We start from the raw sequence: 26527 nt of genomic DNA, 5'->3' as shown, positions 1-26527 counted from the left end.
CTGGATGTTAGGTACAGGGTAAACATGTTCCTCCAAAGGGGACGCAGGTATAACGCAGCCTCTCTTCCCAGCTGTAGGCGGAGGAGGGGGCGGAGCTACTTCTCTCAAAGGTAGGTAAACTCCTCCCCTGGTCCAGCCACTTAATCAGGTGAACCATATATATAGCACCTGTGGCAACATGGCTGCATTTCTGTCTGGTTTGCCTGCTGGTTGCCACATGCTCCTTGTACTGAGGTAGGTTAAAAACCAAATTGATTATTCCATGCTTGTTTTTAAGTAATTTTGCATTTACTTAAAGCTAACAAAGTTTCATTTTGTCCTGGAATAGCCCCCTGTCTGCCTCTCCGCCATCAGATGAAATGGTGTCTGGTTTGATAAGGTTTGTTTTGTTCAAAGATTAATTGCTCAGTTGTGGAAATATTTTAAAAGATCCATTTTATCTCTTGTATTTAGTGTCTGTTGTCCCGTTGGTCCTTTGCTTGAGGCCTCTTTGGTAGCTGTCTCCTTTGTGTCATTGTTATCGTGAAGCCAGTTAATGGACCTTTTGTCAGCTGCTGTTTCTGCTGTTTTATTGATTGTTTTGTCTGTTTTTAATGTATTTGCCATGTTGTTGTACATTTAACCGAACCAACTGATTTATTTGCTTTTCTTGATTGAATACCTTTTATTTCCCCTGTAGTGAGGTGGTTGTCGGCTGCTGGTGGAGGCTAGGACCTCCTAGGTGGTTCCCTGCACAGTTTGTAGTGGTAAGCGCACCAGGACACAATAGTTTGCACCTGTTTGCTGTGTTTGAGTGGTGGGTAAGTTGCACTTCCCCCTCCCATTTTGCTAATTTTAAATCACCTTGGACTGGAAGTGTCTTTTTAAGATAAAATAAACAACCTCCTTACTGCAATAACCAACCCCCTTCTCTTCACAAATACTCCCATTTTAAATTTTCAATACATTTTTATTGTTTCCTTTTGAACCACTGCTCTGTCTTGATTCAGTTGTTGAACCTGTGTTGCCTTTTTATTTATTAAGGTGTTTGTATATTTCCTGGGGTGAAATTCCCCAGGTGGCGTTGTCGGATCAGTTGCATTTTTGTTTCTTCATCATACGGCAAACCCCTTAGTGCCACCCCCCTCCACCTTGTCACACACACTTGAAAAAAGAATGCCACTCCGTTTCAGTAAAACCTGTCTTAGTGATGAAGTATAACAAGTATGATTTGTAGGATAAGTATATTGTGATTGAATAATAATTAAATGAAATGTAATTGGATTGGATTGGAAAATCTCTATCCCCAAGGGGCAATTAAGCTTGCAACAGAAGTCCCCACAAACATACTATCAACAGTATTTGTGCAATGGCAACAATCCTACAACTTTCTGAAGAACACGACAGCTGATGGAACAAATGATCTGAGATATTGGTTTGATTTGGCCCTCCTAGTATAATTTGACCTCCTCCCTGTTGGCAAAAGTTTAAACCCTGTCTGATTAGGGTGGTGAAGGACTCCAAGAATGGCCTTTGCCTTCTGAGTAGCTCTGACTTGATGATTAAATATGGCCAAGATCATTGTGTATGTGCCTTCTGTGTATGTCCAGCTAGTTCACTGACCTTACCTGCACCTTTCCTTGACTTTCACTTCTAGGCATTAAATGTAAATCTGTTTGGTTTTAAAGAAGAAATCTAAAAGCTGTTTGTCTGAGACAGGCCAAACTGTGACTGTTGTCATCTGCTCCATGAGTACATAAGTGGTGCATTGAATGTTCTATGGTATGTATATTTCCTTCAGCTTTTAATACAAAATAATGTATTTTTAAAAGACCTAACTAGTATTTTGATCTAAAAATTAAAAAAAATTCTGAAGCATATTGTCTTGATACTGTTAGTCATGCACTTTGTTTAAGCAACGATTTAATGTTTTGAAAATATTAAATTTATAATGAGTAAGAAATACATTATTTTAGTTATTTTATTTCATTTTAATTGTTTTTTCATTTCTTCTTCTATTTTGGCCTTTTCCAACATTAAAGACCTGCCTCATATCACTGGGTTAGCTGGGTTGTCTTAGCAAAGAAAATTCTCTAGAGACAAGTCTGATTATAAGAGTTTTGAAATAAATTTGTCATTTTTTTAAATGTTCACAAACGGCTTCTGGAAAGCCCAGTCGTAGAAATCCCAAACTTTGACAAATTCATGTGCCTCAGCCCATTTACCATGAAATCCCACGGCCCCAAAAAGAACCTCTCATCTCTGAAGCCTCTTTGTTTGGAATTATGCAGAGGAACCAAGATAATGTCAGCTACAGTAATATTTCTATGAAAGATAGTAACCCGAAGACATTTAAGTAATAAACAAAACATCTGTTTGACATGAAGACCATTCTGAAAGAAGCCTGGTAGTTACAAACAGCCAGCTCTCTCTTCTCTGCCAGTCACATGTCTTTAGTGTGGAAAACGTGTTATCTGCTTTGTGTGGAGTTGGAATTACCAAAATGTCATGTGTTATAAGTCTACTGATGTGCTCCCTTTTATTTTAACTAGCGTCCTCCTTCCTTTTTCATCTCTCCTCCCATTACTTAAGTCATCACCTCCTCTTGCGTAGTGTTCCTTTTTAAAAGGAAAGCAATTTCAGAAGATATCCTCATCTTTCCTCTCACTCCACTTTTCATTTCGTCTTTCAATCATCTCCCCCTCTTTTCTCATATTGGAATACTCTCGCAATCTTCCTCATTTTTATCTGCATTTGGTTTCTTTTTCTTCTGTTAGGCCATTTTCTCTGCTGTCAGTGCTGTATTGTAGGAAGACTATGTGGTGGTGGCTACTAGGTTTACTGAGCTGCACATTGCTGGTGGCAGTTGTCACCTTCTTTCTGATCACTGGGAAACGCTACAAGGTCTTCAGCGAAAAGTGCCTGAGGCCACCAGGACCTTTGGTCACTGACAGCAGAGAGAGGGATGACAGACTGAAGAGAGGTAAGAGGTTCCTGTACTGTCTAAAAAATTGGGTTACCTCTACTAGAGCTTTTTTTTTTTTTTTTTTTTTTTTTTTTTTTTTTTTTTTCCTTCAAAATCAAATTTCAAGTTTTGAACTATTTGTCTTTACCTAAAAATTGACTTATCACAAGTTTTTGTTACTTAAGTGTAACCTTGAAATGATAACTGTTAGAGTTTAAGTGGAACTAATATTGGAATAAGGTGGAAACAAGGGACAGAGGCTTACAATGAGCTGCCCTATTTCTTGAAGGCTAAAGTTTAACATTGCTTGCAATACCTCCAGTGGCTTTTGAGATTTCAGCAGTTTGTCCATCAGCACTCACAGTCCAGGATTAAATCTAATCATTTTTGGAGATCTGCTAACTCCCCTGACTGTTCCACCAGAAGGGCAACATAACTGATTGGGGGTGAATTATTCCAGCTACTGTTCAATGGATTGAAGATTGTTTGACTTTTCCTTTAGTGCAACCATCTGGTCAAAATGTAATCTTGCCCAAGATTTTGTAACAGGTATTCATCCACTATAGCTACCACATATGTCCATACATCATTTGAAGGCTACCCATCTAATTGTTGTTGGCAGCCCTTTCTCATCTTGGTCAGAAGTTACCTTAGTGTCTTCATAACACACACAGAGCTTTGAACTCATTCCAATCTGAACAGTGGATACTGTTTAACCCTCAAAACGACTACTTCCAGTGAGATAGTTAGAAAAACCCTCAAGTTTGCATGGGTGGATATGTGCAATGGGTGGGGCAACAAGAGAAATTATGGCCTGCTACATACTACCTACTAATGTAGTAGGTACTGCCTACTACATACTGCATTTGAATTTGTATGTAGTATGACTGTTCTGATTGATCTGTGTTGCAGTACGCTGGGCCAGACGTCACTGAATTTCTGGTTTCGGAAAGCGGAAGTAAACACAAGAAGATGGAGAAACGGCTTCTTTAGCATCCACTTCTGATTTAAAAAGTTAGAAAGTGGTTTATATGGAATTTAATAATTTTCTCAGCACATACAGAGTTCCCTCCATCAAAAAATCAAGAGAAAAGAAAAAGCAGAACAAGCGCTGTGCATTATGGGAAATGGTACGCAAGGCAGACTGGTCTAATGCGTACTGTGAAATTTTCCCGAATCAGTAGACATCCGGGGTGTTTTGGCATACTGCAGATATAGCTCTTGTTCACATACTACTTACTATGTACTGAATTTTGGCCAAATCTGTACGTACTGCTTGTATAGTAGGCCGTTCCAAAAACTGCCTATGTTTCAGGAGACGCCAGGCAAGGCATTGCCAGCCACCTCTTCCTTTTGCCTTTTGCTGCACTATGGAGGGAACTGCTAAAAATTTAAGCTACAGCACCCCCTGCTGCCAAAGCATATCAGTGATCAGATTGAATATTTTGCAGTGTCCATGTTGACACATAACTCTTTTAGCCTGTAACTCCTAGAGACCTCTCTGCTTCCTTTTGCCCTTTTATCTTATCCCTTGACACTGTTGCCCTCCTTTTTATATTCTGTTTATTTGCTGAGCATCAGAGCCAACAGAGGAGTAGGTGTGGGTGTATTCTGGTAATGGATGGTAACAGGTGAGATTACTGTCATAGAGGAAAGTAACTATTAGGCCTCTCTCTCCTTTTGTTGCTGCTTGTTGGCTATGCAGTTGTTGTTTTTTTCTTTTCTCAGCATTAAGAGTAAATATGAAATTGTCCCACAAGGAAAATAAACAAAACAAAAAGAAACAATCAAGCTCTGTTTGTGATGTATTTCATTACGGAAAAAAGTAAGCTGACTGACTAAACAAAGTTAATTAGTGAACAATGCCCTAAACTGGTGTGGGTTACATGCTGATCTACTGGTAGGGGAAGACCCTCTGGGTTTAGATGGCCATCTTCTTTCGCCTTGAAACCCAGTTTCAGTTTTTCAGGCAGTGACAGCATTATGGTAACCCTGCAAATTATTACTAATTATGATTTTAAAAATGGCTGCAAGAATTGTTTGATGCATTGCAGTTAAGTACAAGAAGGGACTTATTTGCCTCTTTTACTTATTATACAATAGTCACAGTCATGTTGCTTATGTTTGTTTTTACTCTTCAAATTTTCAGACTATCAAGTTGTAATGAAAATACTCTCATGACCAGCCTTACTACTGTTCACCAGAGGGATGCATGAATAAGAAAAATTTGACGTAACAGAGTAATGTGTTATCTCCTGTAGGATTTCGAATAGACAGTGTTCCCCCTGCTTTGGATGCTGTGGTTATTGGAAGCGGGATAGGAGGTTTGACTGCAGCAGCCCTTTTGTCCAAAGCTGGTAAAAGGGTTGTTGTTCTGGAGCAACATGATCAGGCTGGGGGCTGTACACACACCTTCGAGAATAAAGGATTTGAGTTTGATGTTGGTAAGAAGGAAAATTAACACATCAATATTCACGAACATTTGGGTGTCAAATTTTCGTCCATATGGAACATTACACTGTTGAATTAAATGAATTAATTCTGTGCATTTAGACCTTAAAGTATTATTACAGAAACTGACATAACATACTTGTATTTGTTACTAAACTAAGGACTGCTAATAAAGGCTCCATCATTGTCCTTATTATATTTTGATCTTTCAAAACTACAATGACTATTGAGAACATTTGTTGCAGATGTATATCAGTCTTTAAAAGCATATTGCCACCTTTTACAAAAAAAATATATGCTCTGGATGCAAGTTTATAATTACATTCACAAAAGTTTATAAATGCTTCATTTATTGTTAATTAACCATTTTTAAGAACTTTAAACATCCATTGCAACTGTATAATATCATTGAAGTAATGGTAACAGATGGGTAACTGATCTATTATTAACTACTGACAAAGTATTAACTAGCAATGTAAAGTGTACTTATGGATCCTTTACAAAGTGTTTATAAACCATTTGACAAAGTATTAAAACCAACAATGTATATCTTTTACAGCACATATCAGGTTCATCTCTTTATGTAATATTTATAAATGTACCGACAATTTGTATTTTTTATTTTAAAATATTTACAGAATGAAATAATGTTTGCAACAATAGGCTGTTAATACATTGTCAACTAATGTAGTCAAAATAAGATCTTTATGGTCAGTTACCACCTATCATACAAGATACAACTTATAAACTAATGACTTAAGTAATGACAGAGTAACTTCAGTTATAGCATTATATTACTAAACATTATGATTTACCATTTTATTGTTTCATTACAGTAAAATTATTATTTCTTAAATAAACTGACCAAGTTAATGACCATCAATATAGATGGTCATTAAATGTAACCTAAGTAACAATGTTGCTGTCAGGCAGAAACCTTGTATCTCCGTATTTTATCATTTGAATTTTTTTTACATTAATCAATGCTATCGATCCCCTTTATGTGTGTCAGTAGGCTTTCTAAGATTTAACAGATGAAACATATTTAAAGAGTCTGTGGTTGAATCTAATGCTGTGTTTAGTTATGTAAAAAACAAAGAGTTATCTTTTTACTTCGTGGAAAGTAGATGTTTTGGAGATACAAGGTTTCTCCCTGATAGTGACGATACATAACATTTCTAGTTAAAAGCTGGCAAACAGGTAATATTTCAAAATACATATAAATAGTGCTTATTAAAATGGCCACTTTTATTTTACATTAATTTTAGAATTCCATAACAAAAAATCAGTCAAGAATGTCAGCAAAAAGACATTCAACATAACACTACTTGTGTAGATTCTTCTCTAAACCCTGTATCTCCTATTTAATTTTTATTCAAAAAAAAAATATATATATTCCTGAGAATGATTAAAAATGCTCATGACCCCAACAAATCTGCTATATGTTACAATTTACATGTTTAATTTTGTTTCACAACTCTCCTAATACCACTAGGTATCCATTACCTGGGCCAGCTCCATGAGAACAGCTTGCTGAAGGTTGCCCTTGATCAGATCACAGATGGACAGTTGCAGTTCACACGACTGGAGCAGCACTTTGACACACTGATTCTGGGTCAGCTCGACCAACGCAGGTAAAGCATCTAACAATCATTACAAGGGCGGATATCTTGCTTGTTTGGGACCAACAAACGTGTAACTTTCTCAAAAGTTATTCCTGAGGGGGCACCAAAGTTGGAATTTAAAAGTGTTCCTTCAAAAAAAAAAGTGCAACAAACTGGTACTGAATGTACCTAGAGGAAATGCTGGTTTCTTCTTTTTAACTATACTGAATACTGAAAAGTACAGTTAATAACTAAAGGCTTGTGCAAGCAACCTTCCACCACTCTCACTGACTGTGAACAGTCTAGCTCAGGGGTGTCAAACTCAAATACACTGAGGGCCAAAATAAAAAATTCGGAGCAAGTCAGGGGCCGGACTGGTTTAATGTTTATTGCAAAATTTATTGAAATTAACTTATTGCACTTATTGAACATTGAACTAGCAAAGCTTAAGTTTTTGCCTATAGACATTTAAAAAATTAAAAATATGTTGCATTCATTTCTTATTGCTCAAAAATACCCTGTGGTAGTGAGAAAAAGTGCAAAAAGGAAACATATTTTAGTTCAGTCTGCTGCTCTGTGATGCACACTAGTCTAAGCCAGATACTCGGCATCTCATCTTGGATGCAAGTTCATCAATGTTTGGGGTCAGGCTCTGAGCTGTGAAGGTGTTCATCAGTAAGACGACTCCTGTGAGATATTTTGTTTAACTTCATCAAAGAGAACAGTTGTTCACACAGGTAGTCTGGCAGCACGGAAAATGGCTCAAGTTTTCTTGCAGCATCTGCGTGTCCCACAGGCGCTGCTTGGTTTTAAAAGCCCTCACTGCAGCGTCTGTGATCCCACGGCCCCACCCCTGAAGCTGCAGGTTGAGCGCATTGAGATCGATTGAGATGGCTCGTGATGTCACACAGAAACGCCACTTCACACAGAAACTTTGTATCACGGAGCTCTGTTGTGTCTTTCCCTTTGCTCTCCATGAATTGACAGATCTCCTCACGCAACTTGAAACACCTTTTCAGCACTTTTCCTTGGCTTAGCCATCGCACCTCTGTGTGATGGGGCAAGTCACCATATTCTGAACCCAACTCCTCCAGAAAAGACTTGAACTGGCGCTGATTTAAACCTTTGGGTCTGATGAAGTTAACTGCTCATGTTATGGTGCTCATCACATGTTCCATTCTCAAGCAGTCCCTCCAGGATTTCGCGGGATTTTTTTGTGATTGTTGCGGCCCAAAAAGCCTGAATTTGCGACAGCTTTTTGAAAAAATTGCGGTGAAAGTTGCGATTTTTATTTTTTGCTTTTTTCCCCCCAATAACATCTCAGGGGCAAGTAAATACGCTAAATTACAGATGTTTTTAGAAAACATTCTTGATGTGGCCACTGACTGTATTTTGATTCTCTTGATTCACAGAAAAATGCCATGAAAGGGCTGTATTGCACATTTACGACGGTCCCTGAATGTACCTCGCAGTGACAGAGGCACTTGACAGGCAGTTCACGCACTCTGAAATTAATCTGCATCTTTGATGACTAGGAGTTGATCAAAACTTACTAAAGGTGTCTGATGTTTCACCAAACTGGATTAAATCAAGCTGTAGATGCAGAGCTTTTTACGGTGAGAGCGGCAACTACGTCAAACCTCAAACAGTAAACAGACTTCCCCGGTTGTGTCTTTGTCACTAACGCACACAGGGGGTAAAAATCATCAATGAAGATGAGACAGATGCATGGAGGTGAGGAGAGCTGGTTCATAAAGCACACTGCAGGTAGAGACCAAGCGAACACTGAGCCCCTCAATCTATAAATAACAACGTTGTCATGGTCACTTGTCCTGCCTGCTGTCCTCTCTTTTCACCCGTTCTCTGTGCGTGTTTTGTTGTTGAAAAGTGCCGATCAAGTGAGGACCAAGGTTATTATAGTTTTGCATTTTTCATTAGTTTTTATTTTTATTTCGTTTTGACTTTTTGTTTTCAATTTCAGTTTAGTTTTAATTAGTTTTTGAAGCGGGTTTGCTAGTTTAGTTTAGTTTCTATTTTTGAAAATGCTTAGTTTTAGTTTAGTTTTTATTAGTTTCAGTATTAGTTTTAGTCTTTTTTGCCTGTGTGCCTGGCCGGGGGTTAGCTTCTGTTTTAGGGGGAGGGGGCTGGGCGCTCTCTCTTGCCTTGACAAGGTATGCTAGGTTAGCCGTCTTGTGTGAGCTTTTCAAATGGACTTTAAGATTAGTGGGATTTTCCCCCTTGAGAAATGGTCCACATATTTTATCACCTTCCATTGCAAGGCACTTACTCCTATCAGAGACAGTCATATTCAAAGTAATCCCAAATAGGGCTCTGCCGCTTTCTCCTGACTTTTGCTGCCATTAACGCTCTGCAGGCAAAGTGTGGACGTGTGCCTGCTTGTGCGAATGAGCCAACTGAAGTGAAACTGGCAGAAAACAAACAAAAAATTCATATCCTAAAAATAGGGAATACTGGTAGATACTCTGAAAGATAGTACTCTCCCTGGGGTGTCGGTCAGAACACACTGGACAGGAGACAGGAGGGAGCTTTAACCGTTTAGTGAATATTCTCCTTACAGCACAACAGTACAGCAGACCCAATGAGGCCACAGAGGAATAGGTATGAGTGTGGTCGGAAACACATCAAATAAATACACAAACATAAGGGTGATGGTCACAATATGGACACTTAAGCTAGCATTACTGACCCTCTATAGTGTTAAATAATATGGTGACTCACTGATACATCCTTAACAATAAAATCAGCAATAAACAATAATCATTGATACAGAGATAATTATTCAGATGCTACCACTACAAGTATACTAATAATCATATCATTCTAATACCACTGCCACCAATGAACCATTAACACTTATAATGATAAATGAACAGAACAGGATCATATGGGTGATTCATAATATGAGATGACGCATGCCCTCATGGCGTCTATTTTCTCTTTTGGGAGTTTTAACACACGTGAATGCCTATGGACAGGAAAAGTCAGTTCTCCGTCTCATTATACTTACTTGTTGGGCATTCACACAGGAACGGTTATAAACAGGGCAGGTAGTCGGAGCGAGAGAGTTCGTCTCTAATCCTCCTGCAGTTCTGCCTCGCTGTGAGTGCGCGCGGCCGTCAGCTGCAGGCTCCGTTTGGCGCGCTCCCGCGCAGATGCAGAGAGCAGAAAGCAGAGACGTCCATCCGATCAATCTCTGACTTTATTACATATCCACTCAAAATACTGAGTTTAAGACGAAAACTAAAGACATGTTCTCTATCATTTTAGTTTATTTTAGTTAGTTTTGTAAACTCACAATACAGTTTCAGTTAGTTTTCGTTTTTTTTGTGAAGCCTCGTTTTTATTTTTATTTCAGTTAACGAAAATGTTTTTTCACCTCTCGTTTTCGTTATTTCGTTAGTTTTCGTTAACTATAATAACCTTGGTGAGGACTTATGTTTATGTTCCTAGGGAGTGAAATTGATGACAAAACCGATGACGTACAGGGGCTGAGATTAAGGTAATTGGTCAAAGTTGCGGGAAAGTTGCGGTGATTGTATAAAATTGCTAGGCCGCGAAAAAATCGCGCTGATTGGTTGAATTTGCGTTGATAGTTGCGATCGCGAAATCGCAACTTCCTGGAGGGACTGCTCAAGGCTTTGCCACACAGCGATAAGTAATAAACTGTAAGCTCACCTGCGCTGTTTTCCTCCCGCATCTTCTCCCGGATTCTGCCCACTAATCCACTCTTGTGCCTGCACTTCGCGGGCGCTCCATCCGTCGTCAGTCCCACACGTTTATCCAAAGGCAGCCTCATTTCATTTACAAATCTGGATACCTCTTCATAGAGATCTTTCCCCGTAGTTGTGCCATGCATTGATCTTAATCCCAAAAGTTCCTCTGTTACGCACATGCATACTCTGCCTCCCACCTGTCTTGAACCCCCGTTTTCAAAGTCCACCTTTCGTTTAGTCATTTTTGGGGGAGAGGGATAGCTGAAAGTTGACTGCAGGTCAGCTTCATAAGGCTGATGATGAGCGGAGTCGGGTCACGGCTATCGCGTGCGGGCCCTCGATTGACATGCAGTGCATTGTGGGCCTTGTAGTTTTAGTGGTGCTTGCAAAATACCGTCGGGCCAGTTCAATAAATAATTTGGTATCATCTCGCGGGCCAAAGAAAATGCCACCGCGGGCCGGACATGGCCCGCGGGCCTTGAGTTTGACACATATGCTTTAGTCTGTATGGTGTGGTCTCAGATTGCGATTTAGAATGCAGATCACCTGAAGTGAAAGAGAATGGTTTGGATTTTTTTTTGTGCGGACATTAAAAAAACCCTTCTGCGTACGTAAATCAAAAATAGCTCATAATAAAAAAAGAGAGCAGTATTTATACCTCCACGCAAGCAGTGGTCAAAGCAACGTTCATGTTCATGGAGTTCTTATCGGGCCTGACACTCAGCGGTCAGAGGGGGACTCCGAACACATGAAACAGCTGGGGTGGAGGCCTCTGCGTCCCGTGTTTTAACGGTGTGGACGTCGATGTTTCCTTCTCGTAGCTATGAAAACACAGACAAGACGGCATTTAGACTTAGTACAACACCCCATTCATGCTGATAAAGAGCAACCGAAGAGCTACCAGATAACAGACGGTATACAGGTCTCTATAAACAGAGCTACAAGCTAACAGACTGTATACAGGTCTCTATAAACAGAGCTACAAGCTAACGGACTGTATACAGGTCTCTATAAACAGAGCTACAAGCCGTTAGCCGGCCGCTAGCATTAGCCGAAGTGATCGCTAGCTGTCTCATAGATGAACTAAACCATGAACACAAAGACAAATGAAATGACATGATTACCTGTCCAGTAGAAAATCAGCAACCATGGCGTCGCTTTAGAGACCCTTCAAATCCTTCAGCCGTCGCAGAAATGCAGCCCGAATATTGACTCGTGTTTGTATCTTCATCCAGTGTTTTTAAGTCGTCTCCTTTCCATCACAGTCTTCCTCTTCTTGCTCTGTTTAGCGGCAGAACTTGAGCTAAATCGTTGGTTTCTCTCTCTCTGACATGTTTATCAGATGTTCTGCGTTAGTGAACAGCCTGTTGATGACGATCTTAGTCAGGTCACGCGCACTCCTGTAAACAGGAGGTGTGTCTTTCGGCAGGTCACAGGTCATCCGGTCGGTCAGCCAATCATTGCGCTCGGTGGCGAATGAATGATTGGACGAATTTATGGCAGTCTAGCTGCTGACAGACAACTGAGATTTCTCATCTCAGTGTTAGATCACTTTGTGTATTACTCCCTATCGATGTATACATCGCTTTTTGCTCGTGATTGAGAAAAATGTATCAAAATAACATGTCCTACTCCAGCTTTAATTGCAGCTACTTTAAATGATTGAGGCACATAGCCTGTCAGTAAAGACATATTGATCATACTGAGTAAAGAACTGCTAACTAATGGAATGTCTTCTTTCAGCAGCCTAGTTGGGATTGGGTCTCAGAGACAGGTTGATGGTTTTCGCTGAAGGAACTGTTGAAACCATTTAAGGAAGGTCAATGGGTGAAAACGGTCTAGGCATACATCTGGCTATAGAGCCATTTCCATGATCTCGCTGTTAGTAAAGTGTACTACATGGGTATGAGGTTACTAATTTGATCTCTAATCTTTAAAATGTTATCATTAAAGAAGCTCATAAAGTAATCGCTGCTGAGGGCTAAAGGAATACACGGCTCAGTGGAGCTATGACTGTCTGTCAGCCTGGCTACAGTGCTGAAGAGGAACCTAGGGTTGTTTTTATTCTCTTCTATTAGAGAGGAGTAGAAGGTAGCTCGAGCATGCTGCAGGGCCTTCCTATATTTATTAAGACTATCTTTCTATAGTTTTCTAGAAGTTTGTTTCAATTCAGGGGTTGGGCATTAAACCACGGAGCTAGCCTCTGTCGTCTAATAGTCTTCTGTTTAAGGGGAGCGATTAGGTCTAGGGTAACCTGCAGAGAACCTGTAGTATCATTTACAAACTGATCGAGCTGAGAGGGACTGGAGCTAGCATACAAGCTTTCAGCTAAGGTTGGACAAAATACTGAATTTAAAGCAACAGGGATAGCCTCTTTGAACTTAGCTACAGCACTATCAGACAAGTTTCTGGTTATCACGTTTTTATTGCCTTGAGTAGAACCTAATAGGAGGAAATCAAAAGTTTCTCAAAAGTGATCTGATTGAAGTGGATTCTGTTGGAAGACTAAAGTCCTCAATTTCAAGGCCATAAGTCAGAACAAGATCAAGGGTGTGATTGAAATGGTGAGTGGGTGTCTTTACAACTTGCGAGAAGCCAATTGAGTCCATCAGGGACATGAACGCAATGCTGAGGCTGTCATTATCAACGTCGACATGAATATTAAAGTCATCTACAATGACTATTTTATTTGAGCTTAGGACTAAATTAGATAAAACTCTGAACATTAAAATAAGAATTCACCCCTATGATTTCCACCTATGAATTGTTATTATTATCAATTATATATCTCTCTTTAACATTCATTTTTCTCTATTTGCTGTGCATGGCACTTTAAGCCCAATATTAGTCAGTTAATACAAGTTAGGAAAGTTGTAAATTAACAGACAAACCCTGTCAATGATTATTATGATGATGATGATGATAATGATGATCATGATTATTATGTTGATTTATTATTTTGTATTATTTTGTATTTGCAAAAGCACCTACAAGGTTGAGAATTCCACCCTTTCAATGGTATCTACACAGGATTATGAATCTGGTGACAAATAAATTGATTGTAAATTTCACATTCAATTATATATCTACACCTCTCTCTTCACAGGGAGTATCACATCCATGCTGGGAAGACTGAGATGGCAGCTAGCCTGAAGAAGCAGTTCCCAGGAGAAGAGGAATCAATTGATGAGTTAATGAGATTGATGAAGGTAAATGGGAGGGATGATGTATTATCATGATGGAATAGAAGACGAGAATGGAGATTAGCGAAAAGGGAGGCAGAGTTTAAGATCTCTTTATGTCCTTTAAAATGTCTGATCTAACCTTATTTATGTGGCAATGTTTGTTCTATGGTCAGTATTTTTATTATATACATATATATATATATATATATATATATGCTTGTTGGAATTCTTGTACTGTACACCCTCTTGTTTGCTGCTGTAACTCCGTGAATTTCCCCGTTGCGGGATGAATAAAGGAGTATCTTATCTTATCTTATGAAGAGCCAATTGCGGTCTCGTATTCAAATGAGAACTTGACTTACATAGCATACTTCTGACAAATTCATCAGTGCTACAATGTTACAATTTCATGTAGCAGACACCTTTGTCCAAAGTCATGTAGCCTACATCTTCTTCATCTTGCTCCATAGGTTCTTTTATGAGTCATTCTCCCTCTAATTTATTTGGCCTCACGACTCACATTGCACCTCATATGTAGAGAAACAGACAAACACAGTAAAAATGGATCTTGACAGTGATGTGTGTCATTGACATAGTACCAGAATTCAAGGTTTTTTAAATCCCAAATTGACAGGGTAAGTGTATATTTGTGGTTCTTAGTTGCAGGTATAATCACTACCTTTGCTGCATATGATTAAATTTGAAACATCATTAGCAATGGCATGTAGTTGCTTCCTATTCTTGTATCTGCCTTACAGGCAAAAAAAAAATCAACTACATCTCCCATTAAAATGTTTTTGTTATTAAAGTGTTTTGCTTAATTTTAATTGTACAACCTGCAAGTACAGTATGTCCTTCTCTTACAGCTTGCCTCAAGGCGGACTCCCCTTATCGCCACCTTGAAAATGCTACCATATTGGCTGGTTAACTTTCTGGTCCGAACAGGCTTGTTACATCGCATATCATCTATATTCCGCCTAGCAGAAACCAACCACTCAGAAATAATGTCCCGCCTGACAAACAACAAGGATTTGCAGGCACTGTCTGCCTACCTGTTCTATGGTAATGGAAACACAAATGTGTGTGTACTGTCTGTCAAACATTCTGTATTACCTCTTCAGTCATTTGTATTGTTTAATTTTAGGTGTCCCACCCAAAGAGTCAAGCTTTCTCATCAATGCCCTCCTTCTTCACCACTACAAACGTGGTGCATACTACCCACGAGGGGGCGCCAGTGAATTTGCATTCCACATAATCCCTGTCATTCAGCAGGCAGGGGGAGCTGTGCTGGTCAGGGCCCCTGTGCAACGCGTTTTGCTCAACCAGCAAGGGAAGGTCTATGGTGAGAAAATTTGTACAAATATGGAACATTTTAATGTATTTCTATGTGTGCTCCAATTTCAAATTAGAATTATCAATTTATGTTTGTGTGTAAGGTGTGACAGTGCGTAAAGGACAAGAAGAGATTGAGGTCCGTGCCCCTGTTGTAATTTCCAATGCAGGAATCTTCAACACCTTCCAGAAATTTCTGCCTCAGCAAGTCCAGGACAAACCAGGTATCATAGGGCAAGGCTTCCCAAGTGGGGGATGCAAGAAACAAATGGGGGGTTGTGAGATGTCTTCTACAATGTTTTTTTTTCTTTTAAGTGATCTAAAATAGTATATTTAACCCATTGTAGTAAAAAATATCGAAGAAAATAGTAGCTAACCTTGAAATAGAACCTTGAAAATAGAAAATGGGATGAGTTTTCTGCCATTCTTTTTGCCAGATGACTATATTACAGTCATCTGGCAAAAAGATACCGAGAGGACATTCTCATATATGTAGGTTCATTTTCTGCAGACCAGCTAAATGAAGCCACATTAAAACACTTTGAGGGACAGGGGGGGTCGCAAGTCTTTGGCACTTGTATTTTGGGGGTCGCTGCCGCGGGATGAAAAGTTTGGGAACCCCTGTCATAGGGAGTGCTGGAAAACTAAATGGGTCCCCAATTAAATGTGTGTTTCTTCAGAAATTGTGGTGTTAACTTGTGTTTGATGGTGGTATGGTTTCTACTGGCAAAGTATATAAAAATAAAATGAAGTACCATATCACACATTTTCTATTTCTCTCTTTCTAAATCTCAACTAAGAGAAAGCTTGGGCAGCAGAAATACAAATGTTTAGTACAATTCGACTATGTGTAGTCTCTTAAATTGTATATTCAGATATGTACAGTTTGAGAAGTCGCTTGTGAACAGCTACATGCACTGCATTTTTTTTCACCTTTGCTGTTTTTTGTTCTGAAAAATGTTCTTCTGTGCCTTTAGAGGTCAAGTCACTGCTGGGTATGATGCGACATGGTATGGGTTCTTTCCTGGTCTTTGTTGGTCTGGATGGAACCAAAGAGGAGCTAGGAATTGTTTCCACCAACTTCTGGATGTATAAAGACAACGATTTGGATGTTCTGTAGGTTTTTTTTACTATCTTTTATCTTAAATAATTATGTTAACTAGATTTAAGTTAGGTGAATACACATTCAAAAATATTATTACTATGATCAACTTATATTATTTTGTACTACTTTGATTTTGCATCCATTTGTCACTTGCTAACTATTTATTTGTTATTGTGTTTCACAAAATGATATGCAAAGAATGGAGCGTTACTCTTCACTGAGCAGAGAAGATGTATTGGGCAACATTCCCATGATGTTCATCACCTTTCCATCTGCTAAAGATCCTACATCCAACATCAGGCATCCAGGTAACTCGCATTATATAACAGTTAGATCTGACTTATCAATCAAAACTCGATCAAATTACTTAAAACATCTCTGGAGACAGTTGAAGTCAGATGCGGGAAAGATTAATTCCAAGCAAAGACCAAAGACAAATTGGAATAAACTAAGTCAGCCTTGGAGCACACAGTGGATTTGACACAGAACACTACTTGTTTACAACTTGTAAAATTCTCCTATGTTGTTATTATTGGTGGAACACAGAACATCTGATCATCGCATCAATAAAATCCAACCATATCCAGAGAGAATTTGATCCAGAAACTAAAAATACACCCTCTAGAAACTCCAAATATGTCCATGGGTTCAGACCTCAAAACACTAACTCAGCCGAATGAATCCAGTTTTATCCAGCTAAAACTACTCACCCCCTCCCTCCCCATTGCATCTTCTCTCGGGTCAAATATCGATCAAATCCCCCTTATCAGGAAACTCCTCTTGCATCTGTTATTCCTGTTTCATCTTTCAAACTAATGTGATTTTAAAATGCATATGATTCTGGAAAAAAAGTTCAAATTCTTGGTATATAAATCAATTTTAAGTTATTAAACTGGAACATTTGACCCATTTAACCCTATTTTCTCCTTATTTCTCTTTATCTGTTTGCAGGTAAGTCCTGTATGACATTGCTAACCATGGCTCGCTATGAGTGGTTTGAACAATGGGAGGGGACAAAGCTTGGCAAGAGAGGACAGGACTACACAAGTCTGAAAAACAGTATGGCACAGGAGCTTCTGGACTGGGCACTTGTAATCTTCCCTCAGTTGCGAGACAAGGTGTTTGTCAATGTTTGAGTATGGATAAATATGTGCTTGTCTATTTACTGCTAAACAGACACATTTTAGCAATTTTGTTATTCTGCTGACAGCTAGCAAGCATGGCTTAAGTGTGGATTTACCCTCACCAAAATCAAGTTTGGCAAAGAGTTTTAAAATTAGAACTTAGAACACGATTCTACACATATGCTTTTTTTTTATATAGCTGAAAGAATTCATTAAGTCCATTTAAGTCAAAGCTTCTAATGTATACTGTCGGAGGGTAATTTACACTGTCAGTCCTTTACAATCAGGCTGGCATAGATGCAGTAAACTGTTGTAACAACCTTCTTACAAAATTTACAAAAAAATACATTTCTATTATTTTCTTACCTAAAACGAAATCTGTCTATTTTAGATCTCATTAATCTAGTAACTCGTAATAGTTTTGAGACAAAGTAGGTTAACATATGATAGTTCTTTGGGTCCCTTGGAAACACTCTTTGAAGCCCTCTGTGCTACATATGTTGGAAGGAGAAGCAAAACTAACACCTTTCCTCATGAAAGCCACCACAAACAATGTGTAAACCACAGCTCAAATCAGTAATTTCAGCTTTAGATGAGCTTAATTCATTGGGTTAGGTTTCACTGTCTGTTGTTCATGTTAAAATCAAAATTTAACAATATTGAGATGCCAAAAAATGTATTCATCTTTTTGGGTAGAAATTAGGCTTTAGAGTCAAAACTGGGTCAGATTATTTATTTGAATACTTTTTGTAGTTGCTTCATGGATAACAGTTAATCTGAGTGTGAATATCAACAGACGATCTCTATGCATTTAAATGTGACAGTATAATTTCAATTAGTTTTTCTGCTCTCAAACCTTAAGATGGGTTTTGACCCTTGGTACATATCTGTTACGTTTACTTTTTTGTTTTTTTAAGACATATCCCTTGATCATGTGGGGCTAAACTATATATATATATATATATACTTTTTCAGTATAAGGTATACTGATCATGTTATTTTATTCTCTTCTGCCTGATTCAAACACTACATAATTGTATTTACTCACATTACCTTTCAAAAACATTGATGTTATTAGACCTTCATTTGTTGAAGTCATTCAAATTCTCTTTTATTGGTGATAAAAACACTGTACAAATGTGTCCTTTCAGGTGGTGATGGTTGATGCAGCCACTCCTCTAACTAATGTCCATTACTTGGGTGCTCCCAAAGGAGAGATGTATGGGGCTGAACACAACTTGGAGCGTTTCACCCCTGAAACAGTTGCCAGGACACGAGCACAGACACCCATTGATGGACTTTACCTGACAGGTGACCTTACTAATGATCACATGTCAGCTGAATTTTACAAAAACTGACACACCTACTAAATGTTTCTTTTGTTTTGTTTTTTTTTGCGTGCAGGTCAGGACGTATTCTGCAATGGTATGGCGGGGGCTCTGCATGGTGGACTACTCTGTGCTTCTGCTGTACTCGATCAGATTCTGTACATTGACCTTCTGGCCCTGAAAATGCGCCTCAAACACAAACAGAGCAAATCTAAGATGATCTGGTAGCTGTAAACATCCTGTTTACATGCACCTTTTACATGTAAACTCCATAACTATGATCTTTTGTTGCATCTTTATTAAGTTAAGTTAGAACAGAAATGTTTTATGTTTCCAGAGAAAAGAAGGTGTCGAGGTTAGTAGAGGACCACAGGGAAATAAAAGAAAGTGCTACTGATTTAAGTTTGGAAGAAAGGAAGGAGAAGGAATTGAGCGAAATAGAGTGACTCAACCCTAAGTTAGTTGATGAAAAATGTGCAAAATTTTGGAGCGAAAAAAAAATGTGCTGCAGCATGTTGCTATGAAGTACTGACCAATCAGAATCAAGTAAATATGATTTTTTAAAATTTGATTTTTCTTGTCTTTTTTTTTGCATTAAATTACATCACATTAACAAAAAAGATAAATTAACCCATAAGAGGTATTGAATTTGCATATTTGTGGTGGATATTATGGAATGTTTTTAGGTTAATAATTTACAAATCAAAGACTGTTTTATTCAGCAGTGGCAGAGCGGTACCCAGATTCCTTTCTTTTAATTTGTACATTGAATTTATACTGAGAGATAAAGTGATAATGGGAAAAATGACAAAATATTTCTGGAATATGAAATGCATGCAAGAAAGGAATCAGTTTTGTATTCAATCTTAGTCGGAAATAGTTTTCAGAATTGTATGGTCTTGATGGTGGTGAACCTCTACAGGAAAGAGAAACCAGCAGTAATGAATGTGTGAAGTGTGGCGGTAAAATTATGTCATCTGACAAGCAGGGTCTCTTTTTCAGAGTTTTTTATTTTAACTGAAGTCCATGTACAAAATAACACATTTCTTACCAAACAGAAACTGCTGGATCACATAGAAGGAACATTATGTAGTATAAGAGGTAGAGCCTACAGTTATCAGTCACCTCTCCTTTGGAATCATCTACCAGTCAGGGTCCGGGAGGCAGACACCATCTCTACCTTTAAGATTAGGCTAAAACTTTCCTTTTTGATAAAGCTTATAGTTAGAGCTGGCTCAGGCTTGGACCAGCTCTTTGTTATGCTGCCAGACTGCCGGGGGAACTGGCACACTGACACGCTGGGATTCTATCTCCTGTCATTAAGAAGGGATTGGATCTTATCCTGTCTTGATGTTGGGTCTTTGTTAAAATTTAACATAGAGTATGGTTTAGACCTGCTTTACATTGATTGATTGATTGATTGATTGATTGATTGATTGATTGATTGATTGATTGAATGAGGGAACGAACGAACGAACGAAGGAACGAACGAACATAGTAGTGCAGCAGAATGTAGCAGCAGCCAAGCAAAAGTGACCATCAACCTGCCCCCTCCTTCACAAATCCCACTGATTGTATGTATCGTGTATCTTCCGATGCCTGTTGCTGTGAATCAACAATTATTATCATTATAATCCGGTCAGATGCCCCACCAGTGTCAGTGGGCATTAGGTAGAGGGCAGGGAAATTACCACTCAAGTTGTAATGTTTGATCAGTTTTAAAAATTGACATAGTTACACTGTAACTTTGCCCGGGAGCATTATGAATGGGAGTCTTTGTGTGAAAAAGGTATCTTTCAATATTCCCCTTAGGGCAAAGTGAACAAGCTCTGTTTCACATCCTTGTAAAATCAGTTTAATCAATCAATCAATCAATCAATCAATCAATCTTTATTTGTATAGCGCCAAATCACAACAAACGTTATCTCAAGACGCTTTTACAAACATAGGAGGTCTAGACCACACTATGTCAAATTATGAACAGAGACCCAACACCAAGACAGGGTAAGACTCAGTCTGACCCCACCTTAATCCATCATGAGCATTGCACATCGCAGTATTTAGCTAGTTACAGTGGTGAGGAAAAACTTCCTTTTAACAGGCAGAACCTCAGGCAGAATCAGACTCATGTTAGACAGCCATCATGCCTCGACTGAGTTGGGTCTGGAAAGACAGATAGAGGGGAGTAAAAGAGAGAGAAGTGATAGTGATGAGACGAGTCGTAGAAGCTGTTGCCGCTGGAGTCCAGCACGTCCGTATCAGCTGGAGTCCAGATCGTCCGCAGCAGGAGGACGTCTACGGCAGCTCAGAGGAATCTACGAGACAATGGAGCTCAGGGACTCCAGAAAGGTCTATGGTTAGTAACTTTAATGGGACAGGCAGAGTTAAAGTAAGTGATGAAGGGGTTGGGGGGAAGAAAGTATTTGATATATCAGTCATGCAGTCTGTAGAATGTGTCATATTAAAAATGTTTCCGAAAACCTTTAGTGATGTTCTTTTCAGGCTGTTTTAATAGTGTAAAGACAGGAAGTTCAATCAGATGACTGTCGTCTCATCTACTCAGAGAGAAAAATAATTTACAGCTCTACAACTTATTTCCAATTTCATCTAAAGGCATGTCTTGAAACCCCCCTTTACCATCAGGTTATATCAGGTTAGCTTGACAATAGTTGACCTATTTAACCTTTGCCCACAGCTGCCTGTAGGTTCAGCCCGGAGACAGGTGTGTGGTGTGTCCTGACCTCTGACCTCCAGGAATCAAGCCACCTGAAAAGACAGCAAAACATGCCTCAGCTACAATCTTCTCAGCTGATGCTGTGGCATAGTTCTAGTAGCACATATATAGTTCATAGCACATAAGCTCTAGTTGCTTTATTGTAGGGTGTCAGGTTGAAGAAATATTTCATGTTGTTTATTTATCATTTATGTTCATTGAGTCGTTTTAGGACATAGATTATTCTTGTTGATTATGCCTTGGTTTACTTTCAGTGCTTCCATTTATATTATACTACAGATTTAACTCAATAGTATAAACATTTCTCTTACACTGTTTTTGATAATTTAGTGTTCATACCTAGTTTTGGGGAACAGACATTGGAATGACTATTTAACTTTCATGCTGTGTGAAAACACTCTAAGATAGGGTGTAAAAAATAGACCTAAACATTAAATGTGCATTTACCCTTCCCTCATTGAGTGTTAAAAACCTACAATTACATTCTTAAATACACCTTTTTGATTTTTTCCCAGTCCTTGATCTGGTTCTGATAAACAGTAGTATAGTATTTTCTTTCCAAGGACAGACATAGTCAACGATACCACAGTTAAAGATGAAAAACAAAATAAAATGTCCATCCATCCATTATCTTGACCGCTTATCCCGTTCGGGTCACTGGGGGGCTGGAGCCTATCCTAGCTGACTTCGGGTGGAAGGCAGGGTACACCCTGGACAGGTGCCAACCCATCATAGGGCGAACATGGAAAGAGACAACCGCTCATGCACACACTCACACGGGCAATTTAGAGTGACCAATTAACCCTGCAAAATAAAATATGGAAACAGTTTTTATTCCAGGTGGTTGTTTTCTGCTCTTCCCACCGCTTTGGCCCTTATCTCCTATAAAATGTCATAGCAGAACAAAATGAATCCTATATACTTTATAGCATATAAAAATGTTTATGCTAACAAGAAAAGACGTACCACAGACTTTGTGGAGATGGGATATACATTCCAGGTGATTGTACAGACAGACATGCAAATGCATGACAATATCATAACAGAGTAGATTTACAAAGTGGTAAATGTCTCTTTTTTCACAATTTTCATGCAACACTAAAAAAAAGGGTTGAATGTGTTATCATTTTAAACAGTAAGGTATCAGTGTCAGCATCATCTGAAAAACAAGACAATTCAATTTTACTTTCTTAAATTAATAGTGTATCATATATAGTTTCTATCATTTGGCAGAAAGTGAAACTATATGTCGTCAACAGAGAGAGAAACTGAAGTGTTAATGACTTCCATTCATACATCAAGTTTGTGTACAGTGTGTGTGAGGTTAGGAATTTTTTATTATCTTTTACAAGGCTCCTTAACAGCTGCTTATGCACTGTAAAGGTGCACCAGGTAGGATTTTATGAACATATCCAGCTGTATGATCAGCTTAAATCACAAAATGGGTCTACAAGAAAGAAGAGAGTGCAATTACTAAACTGCTGAATATTTAATGTATTTTCCAAATGGTCACTGGTATACATGAAGCGAACAAGTGGGTCATGCAATGAAAGGCATAATAATAATGATACTGTTAGCCACAATAGTCACCATCATCATCTGTACAGTATTATATTTTTGTATTGTTGAAAAGGCAAAGAGAAAAAATAACGATTATAGAGCATTAAAAATAATGAATAAAGAATACATTAATCTAATGAACCAACACTGATTTATATAGATAACAGAAAAAGTATTAACATTGGAAAATGAACTTTGTTTATTTAGTGGTTTCTACAATACATGTCACATTCATCCACTCACACCTTATTCATACACTGCCAGCAGGGGGACCATTTAAAGTGCCCATCAGTACTGACTAACCCCATTCACACATACTGTCATAGCCACCAGGAGCAGTTTGGGATTAAGTGTCTGACTTGGGCATGTGGACATCAGGACCCAGGATTGAACCCCCAGCCTTCTGGTTGACAGCCAACCTACTCTACCACTATGACACAATTAGGAGATTTGTTCATTTATTTCATATAATTTACTTGGTAATAGTCAAACTACTACTGCTACTATTACTACAACTACTACAGCTGATGATGATAATAATTATCACCACCATCATCAAAACTATGATAGTAAAAGTAATTATAACTTGGATTATACGAATACAAACGCACATAGTAATTACACATTTATCACCATAATTGTTGTAGAGACAATTATTAAACCTGATAAAAACCCATTGAGATCAGGATCTCTTTCACAAGGTGACCTGGCCAACAATTCAGCACCAAATGTCATCAAAACAGTTACACAAAAATGACAGTACAAGTTAAAACACACAATTTATAGATGCATAGTGTTTTACAATAGGAATAAGAGGTGCAGAAGCTGTAACAAAACAACAAACAATAATTTAAGGTTTAAAACACAGGCACTGTTCAGTGCTCTCATGCTGTCTGTCCCTCAGGATAGAACGGAAGGCTCCAAGTGTAACAAGTTGAGAGAGTTTCAGTTTAGTCTGTAGAGCATTCCATGCCATGGGGGCAGCAAGCTGAAAGCTCTTTTTCCAAATTCAGTCCTTACCCGAGGAACAGATAAAACAAGAGTAGAGCCAGAACGCAAAGCATAGGAACTGATTTTTCTCTGCAATAAAGCACACAATCAAGCCTAAAAGAGCCTTATATATTAGGGTCAGCCAGTGTTTGTATCTGCGTGCACTCAGAAAAGCAATTCACAAACAACCTAAAGGGAGCAAGCTACCATATTTTCAATAAGTACCATCTCCTAGAATCTGCTCCAGAAGGCTTTGTAGTGGTGTTCCCATGTTCAAACTCTGCATTGTAGTTGGTTTGTGAAGACTTGTCATATTTACTTGACATGATGGTAGTAATTGCAACTGTTACTCGGTTGTGAAAAATAAAAGTAGAGTTGTATTCAAAGTGATAATCAATTTAAGCTATGTTATGTATCATATTCCATCATGCATATGCGGCTTTCCATCTGAATTGCTTTGGTTTGTGGGGCATGAATTTTTGGCCATGAGAATTCAGGATAGACATCAAGCTCTGTGCAAGAAGATATCTTTGGGCAAGTTGAAGCATGAGCAAAGACACACACACACACACACATGCACACACACACTGACTTTAAGTCACTCACACATGTATTTACACACAGATTCATTGTCTGGAACTATCGAGCATATCACAGGAAACAGGCCAATTAAGCAGACTGGGAGAGAGGGAGAGAGAACGAAAGCAGGCTAACGCATGTGACTAAATTCCCACAGCCACCCCAATGTGCCCCCCCATAACACATACCAATCCAGGTACACAAAGCCATGCTTGTGAATCTATGCCCTCAAACAATTTACCTGAATAAACATGCCACCAGAATTATGTCTGCGACAGTACACGTTACAGTTCTCCCAATTTTACAGTTTATTCATATTTATAAGTTGTTTTTCTCACTCTTTCTCTGTAATATGCACAGCCAGCAATCCATCCCCCCTTGTTAGGAACGGTGGCCGAGGGGATCCCATTAGCCCTGTGGCTCTGAACCAGGGAAGATTAATGTCACTGTGGCTTTTCATGATCTGCACTGAGGCTGGAATGTGTGTGTGTGGAGAGGGGAGCAGGGAAGTGGGCTACCTGAAAGCAAACACAGTCTGCTACTCCCAGAAGCATTGAAAAGCTTCTTTGAGAGCCATGTTTTTGAGTTTCTTAGAAACTGTATGCGATTGAACCAGACACATCACTTAGTACACACGCTCTAAGTTGTTTTCATTGCATTACAGAGAAATTTTGAATTACAAGTTCATTTCATATTATATTGATCCAAGAACATCAAGAATATATATATATATATATATATATATAATGTTTAAGTAAATGATAAAGTAGCATGTTTCACATTCAAAATGAAAAAAGGCTGATGAATTAGCATAATAGCAGATTTCAATCTAACCCAAAGATTAACAGATATTGCTGCACAGGAAGTCAAGAACCGAAACTTGATCTTAAATTGCACACCTGAGAAAATGTTAGGGGGTCTACAAAAACACAAGAGGTATAAATAACATAATCCAAAACATCATTGACCATAGTCACACTTTGAATACTCACCAAGCATTTTTTTTATGGAAACTACATGTCCCTTCATTTTTCTGTTCATTAAAGTAAGTTTGTGACAGTTGGGGAAGACTGCAACCCACATGCTGCCCTACTTCTTGTACTCATGGCTGTGGGAAGTAGGGGTGCTGAGGGTGCTGCAGCACCCATTGTTGGAAAAGGCATCACACATTTTTTTCTGGATGCATAAATAAGTTGAAACAAATACATTAATTACACAATAAAACAGTTTTTTTTAAAATCATTTTCATTGTATTTTTTTCTGAACATGTCTGCCTGAGGAGATTTGAGAAATTATTATAGCAATTTAAAAAAAATGTTCATTTTAAAATACCCACTGCCGGGCCCTGTGTGTGTGCCTGCTTAAAACGGACCGTATTTGGATAAGTTCTGTTCAATGAGCTTTACTGCCTTATGGGTCTGTTTTACCAAGTTTGTATGCTTTTGCTGTACAACATGGTATGGAATTTGCGAGCGGGCATTTGATACCTGTTAAAGTAGCCTGTATTATATTCGTTATTGATGTGAATTTATAATGAAAAGTTCTCTTGAAAGCTTGTATTCAAACCAGATAAATAAAAATAAAATGTATGTGCGCTATAGCCTATCAGTTGCATAAGTAACCTAAATGCAAAAAGAAAAAAAAATGGACCTCTTACAGCACCCCAACTTAAAGCCACTTCCCACAGCTCTGCTTGTACTAGTTGAAAACTCTAAAGAATCAGAAATTTCACTGCCAATCTGACGCCTATGGCTAGAAAGCTGCCAGCCGGGGAGGGGGCTCTGAAGATTTTTTCCAGGTGTTGGATGCGTCACCGCCCACCAGCCATCCCTCCTTCGCCACCTGTCCCCCCAGGGA

At 38.7% G+C, this 26527-nt stretch overlaps 1 protein-coding gene across 2 annotated transcripts; it reads left to right on the top strand.

Annotated features, from left to right (window-relative positions):
* Positions 1 to 187: 187 nt before the first annotated feature.
* Positions 188 to 19362, top strand: LOC117832604 (inactive all-trans-retinol 13,14-reductase-like). Of its 2 annotated transcripts, XM_034711802.1 has the most exons (16): positions 188 to 234; positions 329 to 379; positions 680 to 746; positions 1637 to 1761; positions 2757 to 2962; positions 5206 to 5388; positions 6891 to 7029; positions 13840 to 13942; positions 14785 to 14980; positions 15063 to 15260; positions 15355 to 15474; positions 16228 to 16366; positions 16554 to 16663; positions 17307 to 17473; positions 18631 to 18790; positions 18884 to 19362. In XM_034711802.1, the coding sequence occupies exons 5-16, from the start codon at positions 2797 to 2799 to the stop codon at positions 19033 to 19035; spliced, it is 1833 nt and encodes a 610-aa protein (XP_034567693.1). In that variant the 5' UTR covers positions 188 to 234; positions 329 to 379; positions 680 to 746; positions 1637 to 1761; positions 2757 to 2796; the 3' UTR covers positions 19036 to 19362. The 2 variants fall into 2 exon arrangements, with proteins under 2 accessions (XP_034567693.1, XP_034567692.1); XM_034711801.1 differs by lacking the exon at positions 1637 to 1761.
* The last annotated feature ends 7165 nt before the right edge of the window (positions 19363 to 26527 follow it).

Source organism: Notolabrus celidotus, chromosome 20 (genome assembly GCF_009762535.1).
Source record: "Notolabrus celidotus isolate fNotCel1 chromosome 20, fNotCel1.pri, whole genome shotgun sequence".
NCBI classification, from domain to species: domain Eukaryota; kingdom Metazoa; phylum Chordata; class Actinopteri; order Labriformes; family Labridae; genus Notolabrus; species Notolabrus celidotus.
This window is presented reverse-complemented; position numbering and strand designations above follow the sequence as displayed.

Excerpts from the sequence above, each read along its gene's own strand:
- LOC117832604 (XM_034711801.1), top strand. The coding sequence starts at position 2,797 with ATGTGGTGGTGGCTACTAGGTTTACTGAGCTGCACATTGCTGGTGGCA. Across the intron at positions 7,030-13,839 it reads GGTCAGCTCGACCAACGCAG|GGAGTATCACATCCATGCTG; the intron begins GTAAAGCATCTA and ends CTCTCTTCACAG. Across the intron at positions 16,367-16,553 it reads GACAACGATTTGGATGTTCT|AATGGAGCGTTACTCTTCAC; the intron begins GTAGGTTTTTTT and ends TGATATGCAAAG.